Source organism: Rhipicephalus microplus, chromosome 2 (genome assembly GCF_043290135.1).
Source record: "Rhipicephalus microplus isolate Deutch F79 chromosome 2, USDA_Rmic, whole genome shotgun sequence".
Lineage (NCBI taxonomy): Eukaryota > Metazoa > Arthropoda > Arachnida > Ixodida > Ixodidae > Rhipicephalus > Rhipicephalus microplus.
This window is the reverse complement of record NC_134701.1, coordinates 258,698,011-258,720,902: the sequence shown is the minus strand read 5'-3', so window position 1 is coordinate 258,720,902 and position 22,892 is coordinate 258,698,011. Positions and strand designations below refer to the sequence as shown.

Here is a 22,892-nt window from a genome sequence, read left to right as displayed (position 1 = left end):
CCGGGGGCCACCACTAGGGCTAATTCACCGGTGACTCGATGTCACACCGGTCCCGTTAATTAGGGAGGCAATCGCCGGGCTAATTCCAAGGGCCGAAGTATCGGCCCCCCGAACCGCACCACGAAAGCGTGGACAATTTAGAAGTGGTCCTTTTTGGCGCGCCAGCGGACGCCGGCTGTGGCCCAAAGAACAAGTCAGAGCCGAGAGTTGATAAACAAAACAAATATTATATTCTCAAAAATGGCAGATCGAAAACAATACACAAGAATGCACACTCCACAATAGTTACATACAATACGTCACCAAACAAACAACGTACTACACAGTACAATCAGCCACACTCAAAACAACGGACACAGACAACGATACGCACTACAATGCAGTTGCATGCATTGAACAACCAAGACACTTAAAGACTAAAGAGATAGAAAACCTATCCAGTCCAAAGTTCTTGGAACAAAAGTCTGGATGATACTCTTCCGAGAATCACTCACTCAAAGTCCAGCGTTGTTGTCGTTCCGCGCCCTCGAAGTTTCTCTTCCAGGAAACCTCGCGTCTTCAATTGGCCACTCTCCAAGCTTCAAACTTCTTCGCCCGAACACGTCGGCTTCACACACGCAGCTGTTGCCACGCGTCTTCGCTCGATAGCGGTAAACACACGCTCTTGCCTGTAGCTCGAGCCTTCACCCCTCAGGTGAAATCCTCTTCATCTCCTGCTTCGTCCCTACGGACAAAACCTTCGCCGACTACACGGCGGAATCCCTACGCGCTCTGGCGTTAACTTCCGTCTTCCCCTGATCTCTCGTCTCGGTTGCTCGGTTAAATACCTTCCGCGCGACTTTCCAGAAGGTTCTCGTCATTTCGTCGGCGCGATACGCAGCGAAGGCTGGGGGGAGAGCGAGACTGTACGAGGGCCGTCCCCGACCGATGACTCAACCCGGCAGAACACGCCCCTTTCCTTCTGGAACTTTCCAGCGCTTGCTCGGCCGCCGTTGTGGGGTGAGGAGGTTCGTCGGCGAAGCCACGCTTCCGAGAGGAGAGCACGCGCCCCGGGGAGCCTTGGATGTTTGATTTCTTTTTTTTTTCTTTTGACCTCGCGGCGTCTCTTTCGCGCGTTATCGCAAGAATTTGGCGGCGCGCCCATTTTTAGCGCTCGTTCTGTGACACTCGAATCTAATGAGGCAGGTCCTCAACTTTCATACCGCTTTTTTGCTTAATGAAAACAGTGTGGGTCGTCAAATTCTTCTCACTTACTTCTTCTACCCGCCAGCGTTCCCGGGTCACTTCTGTAACTTTTCCAAACGCTGCCAATGCCGTGCGGACATTTTCGTCCGCAACGCCGTGTAACTGCCAGTTGAGCTGCAGCCTCACCTGCTGCACCTGAGGGTCGATAACAAGGCAGCGGTGACCTGGAGTTCTTTCAGTTCAGTCAACCTCTTCGTCACCTCCTGGCCGTTAAAGGTGACGGCCCACACATGGTTGATCTGGTAGGCGCCCAATGCTATTCCGGAAGCAGTCGTTCCTTGTCCAGAGCATCCCGGAAATCTTCGACCTTGAAAGGCCTCACTCGAATATCCCCGTTTAAAAACACTGTGTTCAAAACAACACGTCCTGTTGGCAGATTCGGCAAGATGATCTAAAACTCCTTGTCACTTTCGTCTGTAATCCTGTTTCCGCGGCCACCGAAAACCGCCTTCGCTGCTCCGCGGCAGCCCATTATTTTTGCGTCTGACGCGCGCGAGTGCCGGCGAAAGGATTAGTCACCGAGAGGTACTTCCTTTACCGTTCGAACGGCAAGCTGTTCGTATCTACTACTTACCGCTGTTGGCGGGCATCTCGGGGGGGGGGGGGGGGGCTTATCGTGTTTTCAGCATTATCAGCAAGATGGCGCAGTAAGCGCGTGGCGGCTCTCACCTATCACGCGTACTTTGGCCCGCGTAGAAAATAAGGAGGTGTACGCTCGATCGCGTGCCCTTATCTTGCAGTGGGGAGAAGCGTACATCTTGGCTAGTCACTGAACTTCGTCGGAACGATTCTGTTGTAGTTAACGGGCGCACAAAGGTCACTTCAATCATTGCACGGCCTCCGTTTGCGAAAAGAGCGCGCTCTTCAGACACCGCGAAGTAGCAACTGAGACGCTTATTCGCGTTTATCTGTACTTGCGAATACGTTTCGTGCGTCATTTATGCGTGAGAAACGTGGGGCACGTTTCGATCTGCTTGTCATTCTGTGCGTGACCTTCCAATTTGTTGCTATCGCGTTCATCGCTTCGCCTTTGCGGCAAAGCTGTGACCTTTTTTAACCTTTCCGCACACGCAAGACTTTTTTCGCAGCACGCCGAACTCTTTCTGAAGATCCTGTTTTACATTGCCTGTTTTCCTTTTTCGTGTACTTGATTTTTGCCGGCATATATGACTCCTGTGGTATAGAGTGAATGATGTAGAGGCATGAAGCAGAGAGAAATACATCCTGTCACAACTTTATGTGTGCAGCTTGCGAACACCTTCAGCTGCAATATCATGAAGCAATGCGCCGGGCTCCCGACCTGGCTGCAAAAATTAGGTGTTTTTTCCTCTTCTAACCACTACCACCAATATCATGCGAAGCAATGATACCTGCTGAAAGACGCCAGCGCACTTTTCCTCGACAACTGAATGTGTCAATGTATGGGTATCTCAAGTTTCACTGTAATTCGTTAAGGAAAGCACTTCAGGGATATGAATGGTGTACTTTTGTTTAATTTGTCATCTGGGTATTATTTTTAAAGTTGGTTACGTCTGCCACCAATACTTGGGTGTCTTGCTTCGTTAAGTTAGGTCGACTCAAGTGTGTCGAGTTAAGACCAGGGCTTATACCCGTGTTGACCCGACAATTCTGGCATGCATAATTACCAAGCTGGCTTGTAGAACTTGCTTCAACTCTCATTAGGCTATGCACACTGTTATCTAGCCACCATAACACTGTGTGTAAATCTGGCGACCAGTTTTTACTCCAGCAAGCCGTACTTCCTTAACTTAATTGAGATAACGCTGACATGGAAAGTATTGTGTGTGTGCGTGTGTGTGTGTGTAGAAAGGGAGCTGGGCCAGTGAAAGATGTGGAGAAAAAAAAGAGAGAGGGAGCCACAGACACATAATCCGAGTCTGGCAATATTGCCACGATCACTTCGCTCTCGCTTGTCTATTGCAACATTTAAATAAAAACCGAAGCTGCCGCGGCAGCCGTTCGTACAACTAACAGGTAGTTCGTAATGAAAAATCCCTGGAACACGAGGGGTCGAAGACAGGTCACCTTGTGGAATCGCTGGCTCCTACAGCGCCGCGTGTCTCAACTACGTTTAATTGGTTCAGGATTCCATCTTCTCCTGTACTTCTACCTTATTCCATAATAGTGATAATGATGATGACGAATGATAATTAGGACGCGTATCGATGATGACGACGATGCTAATTGATGAAATAAATTCATAGGTACACGTGCAAGAAGTACGAGCCACGGAGGGTGCGGGACGAGGTTGGAGTTTGTATGAACATCACATGCAATACCCGTGAAGCAGCGCAAGTAGCAGGGAAGGAAAAAGTATACCTCCGTCCTTTGCAGTGTGGTGTGGGAATATAATCATTATCGTTCCCCGTCCACCACGGTGGATCAGTGACTAAAGAGCTCGGCTGCTGAACCGATGGTCGCGAGTTTGATCCCGGCTGATGCGTTCATATTTTGATGGAGGTGGAGGGGTAGCGGCCCATGTACTGCGTCATATCAGTATATATGTTAAAGAACACCGGATGGTCAATATTTCTTAAGCTCTCCTATATGGCATCTCTAGTAATTATATCATAGTTTTGGGACGTAAAACCACAGATAATCCTATTATCGCCTCCTGAACTCCGGCTGTGTGGCCGGTGGCAGTCTTGTCACTGATTCCTAACTCGCTGACGCCATGATCCATGATGATGCTGTGTCCCGGCCGTCCTCGTGTCCGGGGGCCCGCCACGGCAAAGGCCTAAGCGGAGGAGCGGCTTTTACTCCTATACTCTTCGCGAACACTGTGCTGTGCCCGGCAGCCCTCAAACATTTCGATCCCGCCTTTTCCGGCAGCTGCTCACACTGTGGGGAGACGTCTTCGGACATCTATCATATGGTGTGGACCGGCCTCTGCAACGCCGCTGTATCTTATATTCCCAACCATACCCGGGAGGAGTGGGAGGTGACTTTGATAGGCTTCTCTAACCTTCAGGCCCAAAAGGCCTAGGTTCGACGAGCCAAGGCAGCAGCCGATGACAATGAGGTCCCATGGATCCCCACCTACTAGTTTGTGGGTGCCGTCCTCTGATGAGGTGGTCGCTGCATACCTCCCTTGTTGTTTTGTCAATAAATGTTTTGTCAATAAACGTCATGGCGGTTATCACCCGCCATGACGGGTGGTGACCGCCACCACTCGTCATAGCGGGCGACGCTCAACTGGCGCGTCATCGTACCATTGCCAGACACGTATGCCCCGCCTTTCGTGCAGGTATATGGCAAGCCGCAGTCCATCGCTTTCCTCATGCTCCTGCGAAATCTCGAGAAGCTCGACCCCGATGACACGGCTAGGTGAGTGAAACTACACGACGCACTCTGGGGTTTTGCGAAAAGACACTGGCACGCTAGACCGGCCCGGTGACGCGGTTCACGTGACGCAGTGCATGTTAAATAATAAAAATGTGTATTCGACAATGTCAGGCTGTTGCCATTGTTGATTCCAAAAACTGCAGCGTAAGCTTTCGCAAAATTAGGCCGCGTAGGCATTGTAGATTTGGTGTTAGTTGTAAATTAGTTCAACGAGCTCGTTGGATATAGATTCAATGATAATAGAACGCCCCAATAACTCGTTTTTAGTGTACAACTACGGATTATCACTTCAAAATTTTGCCGCTGACACATTGTTGGAAATTAGAAGACTATTATTGACATCATAAACCTGATAAGCGATCGTAAAACATTTCAAGAACGTCTGTACGCACTACTGACTTAATCTGCCTTCATTTATTACATTGTTCTGCTTGTTCACTGTGTTTTGGTTCTTTTACTATGCAGTTGCTTTATATGTATTTTCATGCTGTTTCTGTTGTTATTGTACTAATGCCCCCTTACTCGGTGTCCGACAGGGCCTGTAAGTTTCTTTTTCTTTCTTTCTTTCTTTCTTTCTTTCTTTCTTTCTTTCTTTCTTTCTTTCTTTCTTTCTTTGTCTCTTTCTTTCTTTGTCTCTTTCTTTGTCTCTTTCTTTCTTTCTTTCTTTGTTTCTTGCTTTGTTTCTTTGTAAATAAATAAATAAATAAATAAATAAATAAACACATAAATAAATACGCAAATAAATTCAGTTTGTTAGTTGTGACATTATTATACAAATAATTTAGTTCATCTTCTGAACTTAAATTTATCTGATATATAATGAATTATTTAAATTGATCTGACGCTTCTCTGATAAATGTATCACCCAGTTATTTATGTATTAGTTAAAATATCGAGACGCTGGATTTTACCTAGAGCTTAAAGCTTTAATGTTTGTTAGTCTTATGACACAGCAGACATATCTTCGCCGATTCGAGGCGAAATGCGGATCAATAAATCCAAGAAGGTTAATAATTGGTGATTTTAATAAATACTGTCCTTTTATATACACCGTACTTGAATACACGGCAAGGCCGTAGGCTCGAAATAACTATTTCAGGAAGAGATAACTCTTTCAGAAAGGAAAAAAAAAAAACTCGATTTGCAGATATATAGCACGTTCTAATGATTACTGTGGGCAAAATTTACGACTGATAAAAGAAATTCGCTGAATATTGACAGCTGACGGCTGTTTGAAGTTCCTTAAGAAAACTTTGGGCACTTCAATACGTCTTTTTACGTGCCTGAAGTACGTTAAATGGGTGAAAGATGACGTGCGTACAGAGAACTGCTCGATTGAACGACGTCATTGGCAGTATAACCGCTTATGCCTGATTTCACTAAACAATCGGGCATTAATCTGGGTAGAATGTACGTCGAGCGCAGCTAAAGCTTTTGCGTTTTATGTAGTCCGCAGACGTCAGGACCTCGGCAGCTTCGTATGAAAGAAATGCCTAACCAGAACGACCTTGCAGATTCTTGTTTCTTCGTTTTTTTTTCCCTCAGAAACGGTTAGGTACTCGTCGCTTAAACATCTGGCGCAATACAGCGCTCGCGGCGAGTTGTACTTTGTTTGGCGCAGTCTGGACTCCTTCCGTTCGTTCGGTGCATCACTCATCACGCAGGAAGCCGCTGCTAGCAAGCACGACAGAACCGGTATTCATGTTTATACAGAGATCGCCGTGCTGAGTTAGGCCATACTGACAGCGACGGAACCGTCTCGAGGCCGTTGCTATACTCTGTGTCATCCATCCGGTGCGTTGGAAAAGCTACGGATCAAGGTTCAGTCAACAAAATAAGTGCGTACACGCGCCTCGCCCCGGTATTTGGTCGTTTTAAACGTGGCCATCAAGATCGGTTACGGCAACGCGCTACCAGAACTGATTGCGGAGGCCACGATAAGAAAATAGAGACGCTAAACAATGCAAATGAACCTACTGACAGCCTTGTAAATAAAGGAGTTTGCTTATTCTGTAAACACAACACATATTCATTCATTACTCGTTATGAAAAAATTAAAACCGCACTACGGATGGCAATACCATTACAGGTGCGTTAGAATTCTTGGTGCTAACGCGTCTTCTACACGAAGGCTCGCTAGCTTCCATACTAAGACACCTAGTGTACCTGTTGCACCTAATGTGAATGTAGCACCTGTTTTATGAAACGGAATGTAGTCATTTAGGTCCATCAAACTGCTCATTGAAAGTTTTATATAGAGAGGGTGTCAGAAGCATTCACAAGACACTTTATAATTTATACGGCTGCAAGTTTACTCGAAGTACGCTCTGTCACCGGGGAATTATCGAGGATGGATTAGTCATAATAGGTCGCGGATATAACAGCTCACAAAGCTCAATACGCGGCAAAAGTGGTTGCGATAGGCGGCAAAGTAGCCTTGTGAGAGTGGAGCCGTACAAGCAAACACATTCACGTTTGTGAAAAAGTATTACACTACGTGCCATCCACAAACTTGTATCGCAGTGAGCACAGCGGAATTGAGATTTCCGGTGAGGAAAGGCTAGTACAGTGTTCCTTTAAACTAAATAGTTAATTGGAGTGAATGTGCCTCATTAGATGAGAATAATTGAATAAAGATTTATTAACAATGATTACTACTTTTCGAATCCAAGAAAAACGGGAAGAAATTGGAAGGTTGAAAGGCCGATTCGAATAATGTGCTTCGTGGCAAAAAAAAAAAAAATTCCAGTATTTATGTAAAGTGGTCGAGTTAGTCGGTAAGGCTCATTCAGGTCGATTCGTTGATAGTGAATGCGGCATAAATTCATGCAAATACTAGGATATATGTAGCTCTTGAAGTTGGAGATCCCGGCTGCGGCGGCTGCATTTCCGATGGAGGCGGAAATGTTGTAGGCCCGTGTGCTCAGATTTGGGTGCACGTTAAAGAACCCCAGGTGGTCGAGATTTCCGGAGCCCTCCACTACGGCGTCTCTCATAATCATATAGTGGTTTTGGGACGTTAAACCCCACATATAAGTCAATCAATCTTGAAGTTGGAGTGCACCAAGCATTCACACGGAAACACACTGGCACCGTATGGGGCAGACTGCATGCTCTCACACTGAATGCTTGCGCACTTTTCCTTGCTTAAACGCCGCGCGCCTTGTACTACCGGCATCAAATGAAACTAGAGCAGAAGCAAGCATCCGGAATGTCATAGTGCGCGCCGTCCTGTTATCACCACCTACAGGTGCGAATATGCGCAGTTCTGCAAAACCGTGTGCGTGTGCCTGTCAATGGTTATGATTGGAGGGCGTGCACTGTATACACCATTGCGAATGCTTTCCGGTGTTCGGGGTTAATTCGATGCCCAAAGTACTTCCACGTCATGAGTGCCCAACTCTATCAGCGTTACAGATTAGCAAAGTAGCGAGCACGGAGATATAATTGAAAAAAAGGAACGTAAGCTAGCCGGTTGGCGATTACTGTTGCGCGACAGAAAGACCCGTCTATAGGTGCGACTGATTTGTTAGAGCTGCGTTTTCGTCGGAAAAGCGAACGATCTTGTTGTTACTCCCTTGTCTGCTGAACCGTGCATCTTACGTATGTAACATATCGACATATTATGTGGAGTGAACACCGAGCGCCATAAGTATGCGCAGGATTTTTCATTAGATGGGGTGAATGTTTAATATATATCCCCCCCTCCACACACACACACACACACACACCAAGTTTGCCGAGTCTAAAAGACAATATGCTTAACAATTGAAGAAAAAATTAATAAAAAAAGCGGTGAGATGCTTCTCACGATGACCTTCCTCTGGTCCGTGGCTATTCGAGAGTAAAGACAAGAATTAAACAGTTCTTTGAATGCAACGTCAGGGTAGTCATGTGCTGTGTTTAGTTGCGCTCTCACGATGGTTTCTGTGTCAACGTTAAGGTACTTCTGCCGCCATTGCCGTCAGGCACATTCGTGGCCATTCTCATTTTCTTTAAACAATGACTGGCCGTAAAGTATATGGAGCGCCTCTCTGCACCCTCTCCCTGTGCGGCCGCCGATGTTAGCAACCCTACCAAGCGTCTTCCTCAGAGTCGCGCGCTCGACGACCGAGTCAGGAGGTGCCACTCCTGGCGCAATCTGGATCGCCATGGACTCGAGCCAAACGGGACCGGCGAGTTGTCGCGTTCATTTGCAAGGCGTATTGTGCACTCAGCGCGGCCACATAGCTGTCAGCGTCTGTCTTTTCACGCCGGGCCATTAGTGGCACCTCGTGCCGGTGACAGGGCATGCGCGCGAGGGGCAAGTGCCGTATGTAGTACATCTCGCGCTAACTTTTGCACTCAAGTACGGCTAAAATGCGAACAACAAGCGTTTGGCGGGCATGGTGGGCAAAACTGTAATCAGAAGATTGTTCTATGGACCTTTTAGGGGCGAAGCTCTTGTAGTAGTAGTAGTAGTAGTAGTAGTAGTAGTAGTAGTAGTAGTAGTAGTAGTAGTGGTAGTAGTAATCGTAGTAGTAGTAGTGGGTACCTCCACTGCCGGACTAAACGAGCGGCACGTGCGAACTCTTTTGAATGGAGGAGTATACCCGCGCACGTTAATCATAAGTAAAAAGATAGTTGTTTCTGATGTAGTAACCTACAGAGACGAGTTTCAGTTACTTAATCTCCAATAAAATTTGCCTTAAATTTGATGCTCGCTAAAAAAAGGCCCGAATCTACATATTACACTGTAAATGTCGTCAAAAGACGATAGTCTTGCGTCAGGAGAGAGTGAACAAAACGTTTACTTTATGTTTGCGCAAGAAAATCGGTGAATGGTATTCTGAAGGCGCTGCATTAGAGTGCCTCCAGCGTGTAGCGGAGGCGAACAAGCGCATCTAGGCACGTTATATTCGAGCGCCATCTGGCAGTTATTTTCGAAAACGAAGGCGTGCGTGACCGTGGAGAAAGATGCGCGCCAGTCTCGGAGGTGAGAAGGTGTAGAATGCAAAGCGACGGGCAGGTGCCACCGCCATGTCGTCGTAGCAAAGCGTTGGAAAAACCTTCTTGAGAATCGCGTTGCACTGTCAGCAGAGCGCGATAAACTCTACAGTCCTTAGACTTACTTGTGTGTGCCTCTTTTCGTATAAAGGCAGACATACAAAACATAGACGTGTTGTTATGGCGCCTCAGGTATGCGCACTATTTGCTTTTTTAATTGACAATCGCACTAATATGAACGCTAAACCTTGAGCAATATTGGTGGGCACTGCTGATGGGGTTGGCCGTTTGGTGCCGTTTGAGGCATCGTTAGGGTGGACAAACAGACAAATGTGCAGACAGACAGACCAAAATTTTTCCGTTGAAGGTCCTCAAGAAAGACTATCGTCTTTAAAATACAGCGACAGAAGAACGCACTTTGAGCCCTATCTGTTCAGAAAAATTGCCACGTTAAACTCGTTGGACGCCGCGTAACCTCTTTGGCTTTACATGTTTTTTCCACGTGATCTCATGTTCATTTAAATGAAGTCTGTTTTGTAATCATCGTTATTTAAAGTCTAATAAGAAAATGTTCTGTTGAAATGTTATTGACGTCTCTGGCAATAATTATTTCTAAACAGGTTTAGCGAGGGTTGGGCCGCATCGCCATGATTTAGCGGCTGTGAAAAGTGGAAACTAGACACGAAGCGCAGGCCGTAAGACAGTGCGCGCGTGCCGCTCCTCTAGTACGGCCGGGCCACCTCTCGTGTAATCCTTGAAATGTCCGCTGAATGGCGTTACTTCTACACAATGAATATATGATCAAAAAGATACAAGATGGTGGTACTTGGAGTGTTCACTAGACAGATGGACAGGTGTACTGACGCACGGACAGACGCATGACGGACGCTTCGCTTCACACATAATTATGCACTCCGTGGATATGCTGTGAATTTTTTTACGGAGAGGAAGATTTTCTTCTTTCTGGGCTGTCGCACGAGAGAACAAAATTTGACGTCACAGCTTCGGCAGTGCATTTTTGGGGGCGTCACGCGCTCTAACAACAGCCCAGAGAGGGCTGAGACGGCGCCCAGGGAGCCTTGAGTGAAAAGGTCTATAGACAGCTCAATGAAGAACAATGTCTTAGGGCTGTATAGTCGCGTCGCATGGTCGACTGTCAAATACGCAAACTTGGAAATGAGACGCTATGTCAGAAAATATGCAGAAGTATTGACTGCTGACCGAGTGCCCTGAGATCGAGCTATTGTCATCAAAGACTGCGCACATCCGATCTTTCTCTAAATTTTGCTTCTTGTGGTTGAATCAGCTATCGGACAATTTAATCATTTTATATTGTGATTCATTCATGGTAGTGCAGATGATGCCTCAGCGAATGATTAAATTTTGTAACAATTGTATAATATGGTTGGTTCTATTTAATGGTCGTGAAATTTCTCATTTCGTCTCTCCATCTAGCCCTTTTGCTGTTCCCGACTGCGTCTCTTATTTCGTGATAAGCATGCTTGACTGCTGAGCCGCTGGTTGCGAGATCGAATCTCGGCAACGGTGGCCGCATCTACAAAGGAGGTGAAATTGTTAAGGGCTGGTGTGTTTAGCTTTAGGCGCACGTTAAAGAACCCCAGGTGGTCGTAATTTCCGGAGCTCTCCACTACAGCGCCCCTCATAATTATATTGTGGGACGTTAAACACCAACAATCACTACTATTCTATGATAAGCATTCAGTCTCTCCTAGCTGACCTTGATTATTTGTCCTCTGCATTATGTAGACTGCCCACGGAAGATCATTTTTTTCTTCTAATGTCGGTATGAATGTCGGCTGCCTCGCTACTGCGCCTATGCCACGTAGTGGGTGCATAGCAAAGCTTTTGAGGAGGAGGAGGAGGAAGAAAGTTTAAGCGGAAAGACAGGGAGGTTAGCCAGTTCTTAGACCGGCTGGCTACCCTGTGCTGGGGAAAGGGGTGAGGGGAATGAAAGATGTTAAAAAGAAATGTTGCGAAGAGAGGGAGACATTACAAAAAAAAATTGCGACAGAGGAAAGGCGACATCAAAGAGTATAAGACACTAAAGTCTGTCTCTGAGGCCAGTTGTCCGCAAAAAGCGCAGCAAAGCTTTCAAAGCCTTCTGGGCTGAGGATGGGCTTGGCCAATGACCCAGAATCCTTTGCTCCGACAAAGGCCGATTGTCTAGTCTATCCAGAGCTGCAGTGAGTTCTTGTCTTTGCACGTTGAAATAGGTGCACTCACACAGAAGGTGCGCGATGGTTTCTTCGCAACTGCAGTAAGTGCATGTAGGAGAGCTGGCCATCCCGATGAGATAAGAGTATGCGTTCGTGAAGGCCACTCCAAGCCACAGGCGGCATAGAAGAGTCTCCTCAGCTCGAGATATCCTTGGGGGAAGACGAAGCTGCAGATCGGGATCCAAGTTATGCAGGCGCGCGTTTGTGAAGTCTGTCGAGTTCCACTGTACCAGTGTGAGGTCACGTGCAAGCGAACGAAGTCTTGTAGCTGCGTCGGTTCTTGAGAACGGGATGGCTGTGTATTGGGTACCATCGTGTGCAGATCTAGCGGCCTCATCTGCGCGGTCATTGCCATATATACCGCAATGACCTGGTATCCACTGATACACTATGCTGTGCTGTTTTTCGGTTGCTTGGTGATGAAGAAGCCTTATTTCAGCTACTAACTGTTCATTAGGTCCATGGCGAAAGGGTGATATAAGACATTGAAGAGATGCCTTCGAGTCCGAGAAGATCGACCAAATTCCCGAAGGTTCTTTCACTATAAACTCCAGAGCTGCACGAATGGCTGCAAGTTCTGCAGCTGTCGACGACGTCAAATGCGATGTCATGAATTTAATTGTGATGTTCCTCGCGGGAATAACCACCGCCCCTGCAGAGCTTACTGAAGACACCGAGCCATCCGTGTAAATGTGAAGGCGTCCGTTGTGCTTCTCTTGCAGGAAAAGTAATGTGGCCTGTTTCAGGGCTAGATGCGACGACTTTTTCTTATTTTGGATGCCAGGAATTGTAAGAAGGGCTTTGAGTGGGTGTAGGCACCATAATGGTATCGGCGGCTGTGCTGCATGCGTGAAGTGCAATGGAAGCACTGCGCAATGCTGAGCTACAGTTGCGCTGAACGCTGAGTGGGGCCTTGAAGTTCGAAGTGAGGCTAGGTGATGAGATGGAAGCCGAGCGAAATGTCTTATGTGCATTCTCAAAGCGTCTACGCGGATGTATGCGTTGACTGGATAATCACGCGCAATGATGACTGTCGCTGCTGTAGACGCGCATCTCGGGAGACCAAGGCATATCCTCAGGGCTTGGGCTTGGATCGACTGGAGGACGCGCAAGTTTGTTCTTCGGATCCCGCAAAGCACGGGTAAGCTGTATCGCATATAACCGAGGAACAAAACAGTGTAGAGTTGGAGCATTGCTTGTACCGATGCACCCCACGTTTTTCCAGCAAGAAACCTCAGTACGTGGGTGATCATGGTGAGTTTAGTTTTCATGTGGGCGATGTGAGGGCTCCAGGAGAGGTCGCGATCAACTATGACTCCGAGGAATCGGTGCGTCTTCACGTAGTTGATCGTGTGTCCGTTGATTTTAATAACATATGGGCTCATAGCCTTATGCGTGAATGCTATAAGCGAGCATTTCTCTGATGACAGCTCTAGTCCCCGTTCTTCCAGGTACTTTGTCGCTATTTTTGCCGCTCTCTGAAGCCGGGCACGCAAATGAAGGCGTGTTACGCCTGACGCCCAGATGCAGATGTCATCTGCATATATTGATAGATGGACAGATTCTGGAAGTGCATAAACCAGGCCGAGTAGCGCTAGATTGAAAAGTGTGGGGCTAAGAACGCCGCCTTGAGGCACACCTCGACGGTTGCAATGGTGCGTTGTTGTGCCATTCTCCATCTGTACAAAGAAAGTTCTGCCTTTCAGATAGCTGTGGATCCATTGGTAAACCCGACCCCCTAATCCAACATTTTCCATGACATCCAGAATGGCTTCATGTGATGCGTTATCGTATGCACCTTTCACGTCCAAGAACAACGCCGCAGATAAACGTTTCAGTCTTTTTTGATGCTGAACAGATGAGACCAGGTCTATAACGTTATCAATTGCGGACCTCCCACGCCGAAAGCCCGTCATAGCATGAGGGTATACCTCGTGGCGCTCCAGGTACCACTCTAGACGAGTCAAAATCATCCTCTCCATCACTTTCCCGAAACAGCTGGTAAGCGCGATGGGGCGATAAGAGGTCAAGTGCAGAGGAGATTTACCTGGTTTAAGCACAGGGACGAGGCGGCTGGATTTCCATGAATGAGGGATAAATCCGCTGCTCCACGAGTCGTTGTACACGGATAGAAGGGCCCGTCGAGCTGCTTCTCCGAGGTTGCAAAGAGCCATGTACGTGATCCCATCCGGACCAGGTGATGAAGATCGTTTGCATGCCGTCAAGGCCGCTTGTAGTTCCTCTAGAGAGAAAAAGGTGTCCATTCTTGAATCTCTGGAAACTGGAGCGTTTTCTAGGTGGCGCGTGGTGCACGTGGACGCATGACCAGCAACTTTCATGCAGAAATCTTCTGCTACTTCAATTTCGGTGCGTCCTTGGTGGAGAGAAAGACACTTGAAGGGGCGATGTTGATGTGGCGATGTTCGTAGGCCACGGACAATCCCCCATGTCTGCGTCAAAGGCTTGTGTGGATCCAAAGATTCGCACAGATGTTTCCAGCGAAAGGATTGAAGTGAAATGATTCGCCGCTGAATTTTTTTCTGTAGGCGCCTTGCCTCCCTCAAGTCGTGAATGGACTTAGTGCGCCTATATCTTCTTTCTGCGCGACGACGGATCGCTCTGAGCCGTTCCAATTCCGCTTGATATTGACAATAATCTGAAGTATGTTGAATATGATAGGTCGCTTCTTGAGTTGCACCTCTAATCATATCCTCGAGGGTGTCAAGAGGAGGCGTTTTATTTTCTTGACACCTTTTTTCCGTCAGTGACCTGAACTTTGTCCAGTCGATGCGAGTCGAAGTGTCGTAGTTTGGCGATTTTTTCAGGCCCTTGATCTTCAAATAAGTTGGTATGTGGTCGCTTCCATGAGTTTCATAGTCTGCGAACCACTTGACCTTTCCATTTAGGCTTCGTGACACAAATGTCAAGTCAAGGCAGCTGCTGTATGTCGTTCCCCGTAGAAACGTTGGGCTTCCGTCGTTTACACAAAGCAGCTGCTGCTCCAGAGTAAAGGAGAATACTTGCCTTCCGCGACTGTCTGTCTTCTGACTTCCCCATAGTGGGTGGTGAGCGTTGAAATCTCCGGTGATGATCCATGGTCCAGGTGTGGCTGTTAACAGTGCACGTAGACTTTCAGGTTCAAAACGGTTCGCAGGTGATATATATGCGCCTACGAGCGTGAAATTGAGGTCTCTACGTTTAACTGTCAAGCAGACATACTGGTTGCCATCGTGAGGTGCTACACGGTGCTCGATATAGGTAAGGTCGCATCTGATATATACAATGACTTTACTCTGTTCGTTGCAGGTAGCGGACTTGAAGGCTTCGTACCTGGATAGTCGTATTGCATTGTGTAGCCTTGGCTCACAGATAACAATAATTGGAAACTGGTTTTTGAACACAAATTGTCGTATATCAGAAATGCGGGGCTTGAGCCCTCGGGCATTCCACTGAAATATCGAAGCTCCTTTGACCTCTTTACGAAAGGCTTGCAGAGGCGGAGCCATGGTGCCTTTCCAGACTTGATAGCACCGGCTTCAGCGCATCCACTAACTGAAGTGCACTCTTTGCAGCCGGACTGTCAATGCTAGTGAGGAGCATACGAATGGTATTCATAAGGGCTTTTACCATGGCTACGATTTCTTTGTCGCGACTATCACCGCATTCTCGTTTCGAAGTGATTGTAGACGAGCGATGCGGTGGCTCAGACGGTGGGTCTATCGTTGGCAGCGCTGGCCATGCTTCAGGCGAGCCGGTGATGCTCTTGTCTTGCTTGGAGGATTTGTTGTCGGTGTGTCTGGACGCTTGAGGTGGTATGCCGGTGGTCGTTTGGTGAGGTTGAATCCTTGCTTCAGCACTGGGTCTCTCCTCAGGGGCCTCCGGCGACGAGACCGCCGGCGTCGTACTTGGGCAGCGGCCTCCCTGTGAGTTGAGCCATCCCGGACCATTTGCCTCAACACTTTTGAAGTACGCACTATGAACAGGATGTCGCTATCACGTTCAACTCCTAAAAGCGAAGCTTATGGGCCCCCTTATTTTTTTCCTTTTATCGCACGTTTCGTGGTTTTTGGCTTGTCGAGCTTCTTTGCCATACTTCCGCCCATTAGGTTCCGCCCATTAGGTTTGTATTGGTAGTAAACAGTGGTTGCAAACATTCTGATTTAGCGACTGTGGTAAATTTCGCGTCACGCATCGTTAACAATAGCTAATGTGTTGAGGCAAAAAAATAAAGTGGTAGTTCAACGGCGCCGAATCAGTCCAACCTTCAGGGAGACATGAATGCAAAAGTAAGCTTTATCATTACATCTCTCACCTTTTCGATCAAAACGTGTACCAGTCCTGCGATATTTACAAATTCTAAAGGCTTTTACCGGTAAGTTTAGAGGGAGGCATCAAGTTACTATTCTTTATAACAACCCTTGAGAGTTAGTTTCAATTGAAGTATTGCTCGTATTTTCCGTATTCACACATGTATATGATTGGGCAAAACAAGTAATGAAAATGCTACTGACAGTTGAGCCGTTTGCTCTGTTTACACAACCTTAGGCGACTGAAGCAACCAATCTGAAATGTCCCTTTGGAAGATGCTGCGAGGATACACAATACGACACGGCTGTTGATATCGTGATGTCTCGTCTCGTATTACGCAAAACTACGCGTGCATGAGCAACGCAGAGTGTCGTGTTAGACATCCTTGTCGCCCCTGAAGACAAGCCACGGACGTAATCGCTCTCCTGATCGAATGTTATGAGCCACTGGTATGCTACGAAAGGAATAAGCCTTTTTTGACGACGCAGCGGCCCACAGTAAATTAATAAGGCAATCGATAGTTTTAGTGCGGGTTATTCGTAGTCGTTGGGTATATAGTGTGGCGTAATGTTTACAGTATCAAGATTCGCTACAAATAAGTCCTTAGTTGAAAGAAAAAGTATACGTTTTCTCGAAGGCTGCTTGCGAGAACACGAATAAAGAACTGCCGTCACTTGACTGGGGCTGTGCAAGAAGAAATAGAGATGCTTGCAGATCTCTGCAAGGGCTACAGAAACACCGCCACAGCTCTTGTTCTTGTTGCCCTTCACTTGTGGCTGATACCCACAGTGCGGGATCGGCCTATAATGTAGTGGCCTTATAGTTATTTGATTTTAGAGTAAAGAAACTTACGAAGTGAAAACACCGCCACAGTCACTGACGATGTTCCACGCTCAGTCCTTTGTTTTTCCTTCTACCTAGTGGCATAGTGCACGCTATTAATTGACGTCGGTGGAACGTCCACCTTCGCTTATGCAAATAAAGGACCCTTCACATGCATACGAATACATGTCATCTAAGAAATACTGAAGTAGCATTTGAACAGATAGTAACACCGGTACAGTTGCTGTCAGGGGCGTGTAGCCAAGGGGAGGGGAGGATTGTGGAAGTTCAACCCCCACTCACCCGAGGTTTTTAATTTTGCTTGCGTATATTGCAACAACGCGGGATCAACGAGTAAACGGAGGATCGCAAATAAATATGCTTTATCAATGAACAAAAACACTGCAACGTGTTCTTCGTCCCTGTGCTGTTCCAAGAACACTCGCGCTCTTTTGTTGTTGTCGCAACTGGCTCATACGTGCGGCATTATTCCCCTTAATAAAAAAGAAAACATCGCTCTGATGTGAAAAGTTCAGAATGAAAGGTACAGGCAGTTAGTCATTAAAAGGATGGCTTCGTCGGAAACTTGTGAACAATTTCTGGCGTATGTCTTGGGCAATTTGACCGTTGAGGAATCCCGAACAACCTCGCAGTTGACGTCACTGATGCGTCGCAGAACTTCGTAAAGTCCGAAGTATCTTCGCCACAGCTTTTCAGAAAGCCCACGCCGATGAATAGGTTTCCAGATCCACACTTTGTCGCCCACGTTGTATGTGACGGTTCTGTGCCGGTGGTTGTAGAGTCCGGCGTCATAGTCTTGTAGCTAGGTGGTTCGCAACTCGGCAAGCTGTATTTTTTCTTCTGCTCACTGTGTAAACACTTTAGCGTACTTCCCATTGCCGTCATCTTCACGAAGAAGCATCAAGTCTAACGTTGTCGTAACTTCGCCGCCGTAGACGAGGCTCAATAGCATCTTCCCTCTGGTCTCCCGACCAAAGGGAAGACTTCTCCGGGCTTTCGTGCTCTACGTTTACGTCATGTCCGCCAGGGTATGGTTGAGACATTTAACACGCACAAGTGAACTATCGTTGAAACTACGCCCCCCCCCCTCAAAAAAAAAAATCCGGCTACGCCCTCAGCTACCGCTACTGTTACTTTAGAGCCAAGCCTCAGCTGCACGTTGAATGAAATCACATAGAGCTCACTTTTCTTACATTACAAGGAGGGATTCATTAAACAGCAGTTTGGGCGATCGAATCTTATAGTGCGTAGCAGAATGGGAGAGAACAAAAATGAAACCAGCTTATAAATTTTGGTACGTACTGTAATGACATGCTTTAACGCCTCAGGTGTCGACGTTAGCGCCCTAAGTATAGTGAAGCACGTATGCGATTTGTGTGGAAGGCGCGGTCGCTGAGATCGCGCGCCGTGCGTGGCCGTGGGCAGCTGGCCGCAGCCCTTGCCATCGCAGCCACCTTGCCTGGGAACTGCTGGAGCGGCTGTCGCTGCAGCTCAGCTCGGGTCCCGTGCTGCCCCTGTACAACGTGATGGGACCCAAGCTGACCCCGGCACCTTTGGAGCTGGCAGCCATGGAGCGGCTGGACAACGGCCGCCACCGCGGTGGAAGCGAATGCGACTCCGATGTCTTTGCCGAGTGCTCCCCGCCACAGCCTAAGAACAGGCTGAACATTTTCAAGTTCATCACTCAGGTGCGCAGAGATAGTTCAGTCTTGCTTTGATTTGCCTTGCTTGTACTTTGTACATGTCTTGCTAGTGCCTGGCTTTTACATTGCTATGCCTTGCTTGTGTCTTGCCGGTATCTTGCCCATGTATTGCTTGTTACTTGTTTTTGCTCTGCTTCTGCCACGTTTTGCCTTGCTTTGCCTGTGGGACAATGACAGCCAGTGCCATTGGAAACATCGAAAAGTACGAAATTCGTTATGAGCCTTCAGTCAAGAGGTTCATGCTGCGGCTGCCAGTCATGGTATTTTACGTCACTTTCTGCAGTGCGCAGAACAGTTCATAGAACACTTCGCTGACAGCCTGCAGTGCTGCAACATAAGCGTAATATTGAGTGTTGGAAGGAATTGGAGGATTTGGTAAGCCTCTGTCTTGTCAGGGAGAATGTGCATGACAGGCTGCATGTGCCATCACGCGCACCCACATGACAGCACATGATTTCTTTTTGCCGCACAGAAGAAAGGAATGAACAACTTTATGAATCCTTGGGTAAAGGGTAGGGGGCGGGCGCGAACTGCCGCGCCGAGAAAATGCTGCATTGGTCTCACCGTCTTACAGAGCAAGTTTCCCCATTATGGTGCACGTTTCCCCATTATGGTGCACAATGTCTGGAGCAGAGGTGTGGGATAGGTGCTTAGGTGGCGGTGCTGGACGCTCTGCTTACGCGTGCGCATTTCGTGTTGCTCTTTAAAGGGTTTCAAGAAGGGCTCAGCACGTGGTCCTACGGGCGTGCAGGTCTCCAATCTGTCACGGTCCACGTCGTTTAGGTCCAAGTCTAATCAGTCGCGGAGGTCTTCTCAGCCCTCACCCGTAGTTCGGAGGAGCCAGGAGCTCATCGGTGTCGAGCGGAGCAAGTCGACAAGCGTCAAGAAGCATAGCATCGAAGGCTCGCTCCAGCGATCGTCATCGCGCTCGACGCAGCTGACACGCTCCTCTGTGCATCAATCGTCGACCGATGGCCAGCCGCCGGTTGTCCCGGCTGTGTGTAAGACATCGCCTGAAGTCCTGGGTCGCCCGGGCCTCAACGGCACCGGACGCCTATCCACCCCTTTGTCATCAAGTGAGCCTCAAGGACCCAAAGGAGCTCAAGCTTCACCCGTCAATGGAGGTAAGGTGCTCTGTACGCTAGAATTAAAATTTTCTTCCACAACAGTAAAATTTCTAGCACACCGGGCAGCATGACATTGTTCGGTTAAGGGAGTACAGCCAACAAGGAGAAAAATGTGAGATACTGAACAACGACAAAAAATTATAATGCAACCACGAAGCGGAAAAAAAAAGTAGTGAGTCACGCAGTGTTTAACAACGCCACCGTTCGTCTAGAAACAACGCTCGTGCCTGCGAATAGCGCAGCGTTCAGGTGGTCATGCAAGAAAACGGTACAGAGACGAGAAGGAGATAAAAACGTACGGAGAAAAATTGGCAGATCCTACGTATACAGTGTTAACCGACGACATGCGAAGCACGAATTTAGAAGGTTGATATGTAACTCTAAAATCAGCACAATGTTACGCGCTGGAGGTAAATGATGCCGTACATGACCTCCATGTTATGATTATCATGTTTGGATGTGTCGTTTACCCTCGTCATCTATTCACGTCATGTGATACCAAGATCAGTATATGTGCAGCTAGTGAAACTGTTGTGAGCACGCTATGAGCGTGGTATGTTGTCATGTTCTTTCATGACACGCGTGTCAGGATTGTTATGTTTGCATCAGTCATATATTTCGTCATCCATTGATGTCACGTAACACCAAGTTTGGTATATGTGGAGTTAGCAAAACAGCCACGGCCGCATCATGAAGAGCCCAATATACTCCAATGTAGCGTTGATCCGCGCACACTGGGCACAGCGAACGCCAGGCACGACCAGCATCCGTGGGCGCAGCCCAAAAGCAACTGCCGCGAAATGCGACGTGCTGCATTTCGCGCCGATGCATTACCCAGAGAGCACTGCGTCTCCCTCTTTTCGGGACGGAGGGATGCCGGATGCGCTGAAACGCGCATGCGTCAAAGCAACGAAACGCGGCGCGCACCTGCGAGTATGTGGCAGGACCGGCGCCTATACTCCGTTTCATACATCATGTGCAACGCTGTCAAAGCTAGCGCTCTTCTTTGCGCTGTGTACTGCCGTGACCAAAAAGTAGTGCGTCGCTTGGGGTGTACGAGAATCAATAAATGCTTCTCCGCAAACTTCTAAGCATACATATTTGTCATCAGGTTAAAAAACAAACGCCTGTGTTGTCGGATAAACAATTCAAATATGCGAGTTGGTAATTTATGTTTGTCGCTTTCGTATCAGGTTTTCGCTCTCCGCGCGACCCGCGCCGCCGTTTTTTTTTACTTGTTGTGGCAGCTTCGAAAAAATGGCGTCCAGCTCTGCGTCCTCGACCACCTCTCCTGCGCGAATTTTTTCGAAGCTTCGCACATCAAAGCTGTCAAAGCACGCCAAGCAAGTAATTGCAAATGTGTACGCCCGTACCAGGATGCGTTTCCCGGAGAAATCTGTGCGGGAAGTGCTCTCCGGAGCGACGCGTCAGACCACTCGGCTACGAAACCGCGCGGAGCAACACCTCGTGTTTTCTTTACGGACTACTTGCCTAGCCTTCACAGCGTTGCACCTGATGTATGAAACGGAGTATAGCGTGGCAATGCCGGCCTGACACGACGAAATGAACGCTGGCGTGCACATGCACCGCGTCACGTCGAAATGTCTTGGCGCCTTGACTGTGGCATGTAGTCATATTCACACATGACACGCATCTCATGATTATCATGTTTGCACCAGCCACATACCTTCATCATCCACTAACTTCACGTAATACGAAATTTGGCGTATGTTAAGCTAGCGAAATGGCCGCGAGTGCATCATTAGTGTGGCGTGTAGTCATGTTGTTACATGACATGCATGTCATGATTATCTTGTTTAGATGTGTCATTTACCTATGTCGTCCGTTCGCGTCACGTAATAGAGAGCTTGGTACATGTGAAGCTAGCGAAATGGCCGCAAGCGCATCATGAGCGTAGCATGTAGTGATGTTGTTGCATTACACGCATCTAATGTTTATCATGTTTGCACCAGTATCATACCTTCATGCGCATCATGAGCGTAGCATGTAGTAATGTTGTTACATTACACGCATCTAATGTTTATCATGTTTGCACCAGTATCATACCTTCATCATCCATTCACGTCCCGTAATACCGAATTCAGTATAAGTGAAGCTAGAAAAACAGCCGCCAGTGCATCATGAGCGTGGCATGTAGTCATGTTGTTACATGACACACATCTAATGTTTATCATGTTTGTACCAGTGTCATATACCTTCGTCATCCTATCACGTCCCGTAATACCAAATTTGGTATAAGTGAAGCTAGCAAAACGGCTGCCAGCGCATCATGAGCGTGGCATGTAGTCATGTTGTTACATGACACACGTCTCATGATTATCATGTTTTCACCAGTCACATATCTTAGTCATCCATTCGCGTACCGTAATACCAAATTTGGCATATGTGACGCTAGCAAAACGGCCGCAAGCGCATCATGAGCGTGGCATGTAGTCATGTTGTTACATGGCACGCATGCCACGATTTTCATGTTAGGGTCGGTCGCTTGGGTTCAGCATGCAATCATGCCATGCCATACCTGTCTTGCAACATGCCATGTGAACGAAACCACCGCAAGAGCTGCTGGGCCATCAAATGTAAATCATGACATTCATGATATACATATAATGATTTTCATGATACGACTAGTCAAATATGTTCATACAGTCATGTTATGCCATACCAAGTTTGGTATTGATACCATTATCGAAACGGCCAGGAGAGCTAACAGTTTTAGGCGGCTAGATAGATAGATGGATACGCTCAATGTCACCGAAGTTCGCTAAGAAATGCTTCGCATTTAAAGTTCGGCAGATCGCACCTTAGGATTCGATGTTATGCGAAGCATGCGGATGGAAGGCGAATGTGTTCTATCTTTTTATTGAGGCAGACGTTATGAAGTGGCGCTAAATATATGTACAAATTGTCGCACAAACATGCGTTAAACAGCCGCGTACGTGTTACATCAGCACTTGTTTACAGTTTGCGTAACGATGCCAACAGCAACACGGATATTGGCAACACCAGAAGTGGTAAGCTTATATGAAGCGCCGATGTTCGCGCTGGTGCTTGCGAGA

At 47.6% G+C, this 22,892-nt stretch overlaps 1 protein-coding gene across 3 annotated transcripts in view; it reads left to right on the top strand.

The window, feature by feature from the left end:
* Positions 1–22,892, top strand: part of LOC119169249 (inverted formin-2-like) — a 78,350-nt gene that overhangs the window by 34,486 nt on the left and 20,972 nt on the right. For 2 of the 3 annotated variants that reach the window (XM_075880195.1, XM_075880201.1), the window contains exons 4-6: positions 4,514–4,593; positions 18,436–18,673; positions 19,398–19,812. In XM_075880195.1, the coding sequence (XP_075736310.1) occupies positions 4,514–4,593; positions 18,436–18,673; positions 19,398–19,812 (733 nt within the window). The remainder of the gene's footprint in view (positions 1–4,513; positions 4,594–18,435; positions 18,674–19,397; positions 19,813–22,892) is intronic. The other variant, XM_075880209.1, reaches the window with a different exon arrangement.